This window comes from Oncorhynchus keta, chromosome 12, assembly GCF_023373465.1.
Source record: "Oncorhynchus keta strain PuntledgeMale-10-30-2019 chromosome 12, Oket_V2, whole genome shotgun sequence".
In the NCBI taxonomy this organism is placed as follows: Eukaryota; Metazoa; Chordata; class Actinopteri; order Salmoniformes; family Salmonidae; genus Oncorhynchus; species Oncorhynchus keta.
In genome coordinates this window covers 13,177,315-13,186,490 of record NC_068432.1, presented here as the reverse complement: position 1 = coordinate 13,186,490, position 9,176 = coordinate 13,177,315, and the positions used below count along the sequence as shown (strand labels likewise).

Below are 9,176 nucleotides of genomic sequence, written 5' to 3'. Positions count from 1 at the left end.
CTCTGTTTTCATCTGTCTTCTTTAGTCCTCCTCTGTCCCTCTCTGTTCTTGCTGTATGCATTTCTTTCTCGATTAGCTCTCTGTGGAGCATACACACATTATAATTATAAAAGAACTAGCTGACAAAAAAAAAAGAGAAACTTCATGCTGATCTGACCAATGGGCAGGTCGAGCAGCACAGATCCTGCATTTGAAAATCATTGATCCCAGTTAGAAAATAAGCGCTTTCCTTCATCATGGTCTTGGTCCTTGACATTGAAAGTGTGTGTGGTTCTGGCTCATTGTGTGTGTGCGGTGCATGCGTGTGTGTTATTTATATGTGACCTCTATTGAATAGGGAACATGAGTGTATGTGAGGTGCATTAGAATGGTGCAGGATGCCGTGTAAGAGCCCACTGATTTGCCTGTGGGGAGATAATAGTACAGAGTTCTCATCAGACACTGAGGGACACAGGGGTTTGGTGCAGTTTGTGTTTGTGTGCAATGATAGGGTTTCTGTCCACCTTGATTAATGTGTGTGGTGGCAACTTCTTAATAGGGGCAATAAACAATGAACTTTACTTTATAACGTCTCAAACTTTGACAAGAACAGTTAACGTTGAAATATATTCAGAACTATAAACAGATGCAGATGGCAACAGTAGGCACATTATATAGGAGCGGGATTCCTCACCGGATTTTTTCCAAGATTGCTTGCAAAAGAGATGACAACATGACATACCTTTTGGAATGAAAAGAAAGATTAAAGACAATGTGATCTAGAGATGTGGGGACATTTATTAAATAATAGCCTGTGTGAATGATGAGTGATGTGAGCCTGGCTGTTCATCCCATGGAGATAAAACTGTCTATCTCTATGGTTCATCATCCAGAGATGATTCAGCTAGTTTTTCTCCATCTGTCTTCTGTATTTACAAGGTCCTCCTATCAATTTGTCTGGGCCATCAAGACACACACACACACACACACACAGTGCCATTTATCAGACATCATCTGGATGGTGTAATTGCCTCCTTTACAATGTTTGATTCCATTAATGACTGAGTGACAGTTTGAGATTGGCCAGGCGTCGCAGTGATGACTCATCCTCACCAAAAAAATGATTAGGTGACAAATAGAGTCGTGCTTGGACTGGGCAGACAGGAGGACGGTGTGTGTGCGTGCGGGGTCAGTTTTGATTTGAAGTGTTGACGTAGAGGGAACTGAAAGTGAAATTGAGTATAGGAAGGCCGTGCAGAATAACTGCCCGGTCAAAAGGCCCAATATTTGATCCCATCACACAGAGATACAGTATATCAAATATCAAATAATTAAAATCCAATGGAGTAGAGAAAATGAAAGTTTTTGTGCAATCGGTTATTCCCCCAGCTAGATTTATAGCTCATCTCTCTCCCTCCCTCTTTTCTCTCTCCATCTTTACATCTCTCTGTGTTCACCTCAGTTTTCTTATTTTTGTTTATGAATAAAAATGATGTCATTTTTGCCCAATCGGAGCACACACTGCTATCAATGAGATGCTATTGGACCAAACCATTATTGTCAGGTTGAAAGGGGGGATACGGGGTTTAGTTGTAAATGATACATAACCTGGTATTAAGATGCAGTAGAAATGAGCCCCCCTGCTTCTAGATTAAACATTCCTATTCATAGGGCTGTGAGGCAGAGTGGAATTCCTCTGTGGTACCCTGTGAATTGAAGACTGCGTCACAAACAGTCCCTGAGAGCTCCGTGCAGGAAGGGAGGGGGGCTTTGAGAGAGGAGGGGGAGACCTATTAAGGGGAGGGGGGGGGGTGGGGACGGGGGTGCTAACTTGCTCCTCAGTGTGCTTGTCAGGTGCAGCTGCTGCAGAGTGCAGACTGTGGTTGAGTCTCACTTCAAGTCTCCTTGTTTGAAAGTCAATGGCAGCAGCAGCCGTCAGTCCTTACACAGAGCACTGTGGATCTGTCAGGGAACACACTGGCAGGATTAAAACAACTGAGGGACTGAGGTTCTAAGAAACTGTAAGGGACATCTACTGTATTTGACGTTACCATGAAGTGACTATTCAAGCACACAAACATCTATTCCAAATTCACCAGAGACGAAACTGAACTGTGGATATAAAAACGGAAGGCATCCAAATAAGTTGTAAGAAAAGATGCCCATATAAGTACAAAGGCAGCCTGCACTAGACCTTTTACACACATCCATTCCAGAGAGACTCGCTCTGAACAAGGTAGTTGTGTGGCATACCACACAGGGATGCAAGAGGGAGGTAAAGATCTCTTCACACATGGATGGCCACGGCTTATTTCCATAATGCAAATGCAGGCTGTGACTAAAAAAGAAGGCAAATGCTGCTGGAGGGCTTACAGACGGACAGAGCTGTATGGAAAATGTCGTGTGACTGGAGTGGTGGCTAGGATAGGCAGCCATTGTGTGGAGAGAGAGAGAGAGAGAGAGAGAGAGAGAGAGAGAGAGAGAGAGGACAGAGAAGGGGAGGATTTCCCTTGCGTAGGAACTTTGGAATCCAAGGGTTTCCTTAGAAATGTGTGGAGCCAGAAGTGCTCTCTTTTGTTTCACACATGGCTTTCATATTGCACATTAATAAGACAACCACAGACACAATCACAATTCAAACAATGTCGGTTGTTTATGTGCTGGTATGTCAAGAGCATGTGCATCTTATTACTGACTTCAGAATCAGATGAAAACTTTTGCAGGAGAGTTTGAGTCTGTCTGTGAGTGAGAGGTGCCTTGAACTGTGCTCACTGTATCTATCAGTCGTATCCACTGCATGGGTGTCTGACTGTGGGTAGGACAAGGCATGGCTGCAGTGAGGTGAAGTCTAATTGACACATCATCACCCAGACAGGGAGTCAGACCTGGGGCCCAAACCTGGCTTTGACCTGATTCAGTGTGAGGGATGTATGACTTGCTGTTCATTTAGTCATCTTGGCCCCATTGGAAGTATAGGGTGTCCACCATAGCTCCCCACCTCTAGTGGGAGGCCTGTTTCTCAGAGTTGATCTATACCGTATAGTTCTGAAAGTTATGTAAGCGCTTTAAGTTATAAATAAGTTGAGAGCTGTGAGAGATAGAGGAGCCCAGCTGTGAGACAGGACATAACTAGAGCACCTTGTTCCCTTTATACCTCTCACTCCAAAAGTAGTCCTCCCAGCCACTGCCTACTGCTTGAAACCTATCCTACAGTACAGTACTGGGCCTTCTCATCTTCTGCATAGCCAGGGATAAGAAGATCGAACTGCAGTAGCGTCACATTGATGAGTCTTACATAAGTGGATACAACTTGGACCTACACCTTCCCCTTCCTTGTATAGGTTACTCCTGCCGCAACGTCTGAAATGAACAGTTTCACTATATCAGTAAGTGGTGGGGTCAGAACTGAGAAAGGGTCAGAATGATTGAAGGATGACTCGGGTGCAAGGCCTTTCAAGAACACTAAACGCACCTACTTCTACCTCATAGTGTGACGTTAAGTGCTGTGTAGGAGTTGCATGGTACTGGTAGTATTAGATCAGGCAACAATTGATTACACTCAATTGGCAAACTATTTAGAGAGATGTAGGCCACCGCTATCCCGAGATGTACAAGAAAAGTAAAGATTAATTTAATGTTAGTGTGTTTGCGATTATTTAAGTACCAGCATGAAGATGATGCACGTAGGCCTACTCTTGTGCCAAAGGGGAAGAGAACCATAACCTTGGTTTAAAGCATTAACTAATGACATATATGAAACATATGTAACTTGAGAATGATATAGTATTACCTCCTGTGACTTTTCATATGCAGTGCATAAGATATATAAACCAAGAAGACAAGGGCTTCCTTATTTGGCTTACCAAAAGGATGTATTGTCGAGGATGTGGGAGTTGAGCAACCCTCTCCACTCAGGTAATGACAACCAATAGGAACGCAAGGGAGTGCTCAAACACGCTCACTTGTGGAAGAGGCAGTACCAACACAGCACACCTTCTGATTTTGATGAAGCGCGGACTGCAATTGTATTTATTGGGAAATAGCAGCGTCGCGAACAGGAATCCGGAATCAAATCGTCGGCTCGCAGAAGAGGAGGCAGGTGACCGTCTACGCAGGCAGATCCACCTCCGCTTGGCAGTCTGAACGCAAGGCACATCGTTAGAAGACGACTGTTGTTTATTAGTCCTTTATTGTCGTAATATATGTTATATTTAACTACATGACTTTTAATTTCATTGTTTAGCTAGTCAGTTCTCCCTCCGAGATGGATAACGCGCACACCAAATCCTCATCTGAAGTTTTTGAAAACTTTAGTGTGAATGAAAACACTGGACTCACCCTTGAACAAGTGAAATCCAATTTAGAAAAATATGGACCTAACGGTGAGTAACAAACATTGTTTATAATGTTGTATTTTCACTGTTATTCAGTTTACCTGCGTGAGTGTTGAATGCAATTCGATCACGGGCATGGATATCATTGCCCAGTTTAGGGAAATTGGTGAAACTATTTCCCCGCGCCTTATTGTAAAACAAACAGGTTGAAAACACGAATATCAGTATTTTACAGCCTGCAATTGTTCCTTCCAGCCTACATATTTAGACAGATCTTATGCGCGAGGCTACTCAACGCTGTTTGAAGTCCTTTGTCGTACTTTACCGAGCAACATTGCGTTTCTCGCTCTGCACAAAGTTGTGTGTGGGAAGGACGCACGATCGAGTCACTGAACCCTAACGCTTTTCATCACGGTTACGGACTACGTGTAAAAACGAGACCCAGATTATCAATAGGATATGCCGTTAATCTAACGCCTGTATTGAGGCAGGAAGTATATCACATCTGTTTTGCCATGCATTTATGGGGAGGCATTGGGGTATAATTGTCACGTTCATTAACGTCAACACATTAAGAGTAGTAGTATTGTGTAATACTGTAACAGTTTCAATTAGGGTTTTATGCTATGTTAGGCTACTGTATCAAGGGGAAGAGCGTGACATTAAGTGATATTTCAGGTGATAATTCTGTATTCCACTATGACACCCCCATTGGAGGGACAGAGGGGGGCAAAACGACATGCTTAACACAGCACACCACCATAGTTAGTGCCATAATGACAATGAGAACACTTGATAAAATTGGGAAACTCTCTTACTCTACTTCTGAGAGAACGCTATAGCTATACCTTTGTATAGGGCTCAATGTGCACAAGGTTTTTTTTTGTAGGCTACAAGGTGTTGATGCTGCAGCAGCCAAATGCTTAACTTCTTATGTTCCATGGGTTTATTGGATATAATCCCCCAGTTAAAGCCCTAATCTAGAATGTAGACCTGGTGCTCTTTAATTTGTGTTGTATTGAATTTGGCACCTGTCAACACCGTTACTACTTTCCTTCTGAGTCTATGGCCCTGCCATTCATTTGCATGGTGGCTTGTGTCGTTAAGCCATAGAGGAGAGCCACTGTGTTGTAGGAGTGAAACAGCAGTCCTTTGTTGCACAGACCTACCCTGTGGCTTTGATGACTTCATGGAAAAATGTCTTGTTGCAGATAGCATCTTAAACTTTTAGCTGTGTGAACTGACTTCCTCTCTCTCGCTCTCGCTCTCTCTGTGTCTGTCTGTGTGGGTTCTTGCTTGTGCAGAGAAAGGCTTAAGGGAATACCCTTTCCTTTCTTGGCTGTAAACCAGGGTCACGTTCACCAAGGCACAACATTGTGGAACATTCAGATATAAATATATTGAGTAGAACAAACATGCCTATCTGACATGTAGAATAAACAATCTTGTCAGTTCTATTCATGACATTTCTATCTGCAACATTCCACACTGTTTGCCTACTGAACGTGGCCTATGTCTTTCTCAACACAGTCAACAACACATTAAACTAAACAGCTGTGTTATTGTTATTAGCTGTTTTAGTAGCTACATGTCTCAACTGAGTATGTGTGTAGAATACTGAATAGCTCATTCCCTCTACTGACAAACCGACCACAATCTACCTTTTGTTGTTGACTGCTATGACTTGATGTGAGTTTGGTGTTTGTTGCAGGGAGGGAGCCACTGTTCTGTGTGTGCGGCATGCATTTCTGTTACAAATCCTCCATGATTACTTCTCTCTCTCTCTCTCTCTCTCTCTCTCTCTCTCTGACATGAGGACAGGTTGTTTCCATACAGGAGCTGTGCAGTAGACTTATTATAGAGCCATAATCATTACACAAAGACATGGCCACAAACAGGTCCTGTAATCTAACCTCTGGGGGTATCTGGACAGACTGGCCTGTCCTTAGGGGAATGCTGATAAGGGCATATTTATGGCAGAGAAACGTCTATTGAATAATAGATTGGGGGGTACAGTAACCAAAAAGGGTTATGAACCAGGGAAACCCCCTCTGATCACTTTGTTTCCTGCTCCACTGTAGTAGGTACTAGCAGCGTTCCAGTGGGAGATATATGGCGTGCCAGTTTTGTAGACACAGGCATAACATTCCTACGGGAGGCCTATTTCACGCTATGTCTGTCCCTGGAACTCCCCTGCATGAGTGTCTTACCACTGGGGTCGTGTTCATTAGGCACCTAATTGAAACTAAAAAGGACTGGTCTATCTGGTCTTGCTCTTTTTGTGTTGTAAAATGTTTTGCCATGTGTATTCCCTAATTATCACGACCATGGGCAATGGAGGGGAGACCCCATTTGAATCCAGATCGTCACGGTTGGTATTACTGTCCGAGGTTAAAGATGTAACCAATGCCCTGGCAGTGGTTGGTGGCTTTTGTTATCGGAGCTTAGCACACAGACTTGTGTTTTAGGCCCTCACCCCTAGTCAAACCTGTGCTATCATTGTGGAGGCCATATCCTCTTTTATTTTGAAACTGTTAGGGGTGGAAAAGCCTTTTTGTTATGGCTTTCTGGTCTGAGGTCAGACTAGACCAACAATGTGTTTTATCTCATACTCAAAACTGGGACGTTTTGGTAGGTTGATGACTTGAATATGGTCAACTTGGTTGTCAGTTAATGAGTTGGATTTCATTATTTGTTATATACACATAGTGACACTAACAAGAAGAGTATTTCTCTTTCCTTCCTGTTAAGAGGAACAGCCAAACTAGTGAAATGAATTTGCACTAACTGTCTACTGTGAAACAGGATGTTCTACACTAGCTGATGTGGTCTCTTCACTTCTATCTTGAAAAGGGCATTTCAAGCAACCTTGATCTCGATCTCCCAAATGTTATCCGCATGTCATTTCTCAGCAATTCATTTTCCAAAAATAAAGTGATTTGATTGATCAAACTGTACTTGTTTTTGTGTTGACTTGGTACATTGACAGCAACTCCAAACTGTACTTGTTGTTTTTGTGTACTACTGGTGCGCTGAGATCAACTCCTAGCTCCAGATGCATCATGTTTTAGGTACAGTACTGTAGTTAGCTGTAGCTGTGTTGGTCCCACTCCCAGATGTTGGAAAGTTGGCCGGGTCTCAGCGCCTCCGTGACCTTCTCTACAAAGCCATGGGGGGAGGTTGCAACGCATCTAGCCGTACACACTTGCGCGCACAGCCGCTCTCATAAGCATTCATGTGCACAGCCAGACACTCACTTTTTGTCTGCTGGTGTGACTTGTGAAGACTGCAACTCGGTGTGTGCATAGTAAAAGAAGCCACTCTGAATGTGCAGTGGTGGACTTACCATTAGGCAGAAGAGGCAATTGCCTCTGGCCTCACATCAAGGGGCCTTGTGAGCTGGGCATAATTTGTAACATTTTAATACTAATAATAATTTTTCCAAAATATTTTCTCCGCTTTAGGGCCCCCAATGCTCCACTCGCGTTCCCGTACATTGTTTCACACGATATGATTGCGAACGTGACTTTCATTGAAATGAATCTGCTTTCAGGATGGGGCAGGAAAAATAAAGTAACAAGACAGGAAATGCTGATAATACTGCAATCTTGTCGAGGCAGAGGACATGTGTGGTGTAGCCCATGTATCGGATTCTGTCTGACCAAAGAGTATGGCATGTCATATTCTTTTTGGCCAGACAACATCAAATACACAGGCTACATATTGTAAGATGGTGGCGCTGTTTCGCTCGCTCTCACAATTTCTCCCGTGAGAGTTTCAGCCAATTGCGATTTGAAAGAAAGTTGGCGGGTTCAGTGTACTGTTTGGATGCTGGAATTATTTTGAAAGAATGTGCGAAGGTCATCTACCTTTTTTTAAAGTGATTTGTTTGACAATCAGATGGCAACATGACTGGTTGTGTTCATGCCAGATTAAAAGGTAATGTTTTTACCGTTAAATTACATGTCTTTACTATAAAACCCATATTAATCACTAAGTCCGCCCCTGTGAATGTGCTAGAGAGGATGTTGTTGCGTTGAGAACTTGCAGCGGTGTGAGTGGTGACTTGAGTGTGCAGCATGCACGCCCACCCCCATATAGGGTGGTTAAAAATGATCATTTGTACCCCTGTGTTTGTAAGGGAAATGGGCCAGCAAGCTGATGCTGCTGACTTATGTTTGTAAAACCTAACCCTACCGTGTGTAAAACGGACCCTAACCCTAACGTGTGTAAAATGGACCCTAACCCTACCGTGTGTAAAACGGACCCTAACCCTACCGTGTGTAAAATGTAGACCCTAAACCGCAGCAGTTTGATGGCACCTTTATTGTGACCGACCGGCTAGGCAACAATTGAAATACGTTTTTTTTTGCCAACGTTTACTGACACCGGCCATATTCAACGGGCATTGAGCGTTCGTAAATTCCTCAGTTATTCTGTGCTCTGTCACACTTACGAGAGTGCTCTGAAATCGGAATAGATAGCCAGAGTGACTTTACCAGCTATGTCTATCAACAGTTGTCACAGTGACATGAACATTTCAATTGAAATGGTTACTTGCATAGTGGAGTCTTTTGTTTAGACATGTAGCTAGCTAGCTAAACAATGAGCCATCATCCAAGTTCATAATGTTACTACCCTGCATGAATCTGCAGATAGCTAGCTAGCTAACATTGAACCTGGATTGTTAGCTAACATTAGGCTATAACTAGCAATGCAAATGGCTCTAAGATATGTATAATATTACTACACAGATCATACATGTAACGTTAGCGAGCCAGCTAATATTAGCTAGCTAACAGTACGCTTTAACATGTGATAACTACTTTGACTAAATTAGAAATGTGTAATCTGAAAATGTAG

At 43.0% G+C, this 9,176-nt stretch overlaps 1 protein-coding gene across 2 annotated transcripts in view; it reads left to right on the top strand.

The window, feature by feature from the left end:
* Positions 1-3,958: 3,958 nt before the first annotated feature.
* The window catches only part of LOC118391017 (sarcoplasmic/endoplasmic reticulum calcium ATPase 1-like), an 86,166-nt gene continuing 80,948 nt past the window's right edge, over positions 3,959-9,176 (top strand). The window contains exon 1 of one of the 2 annotated variants that reach the window (XM_035781924.2): positions 3,959-4,361. In XM_035781924.2, coding sequence (XP_035637817.1) covers positions 4,244-4,361 — 118 coding nt within the window. In that variant the 5' untranslated portion in view covers positions 3,959-4,243. The remainder of the gene's footprint in view (positions 4,362-9,176) is intronic. The other variant, XM_035781923.2, reaches the window with a different exon arrangement.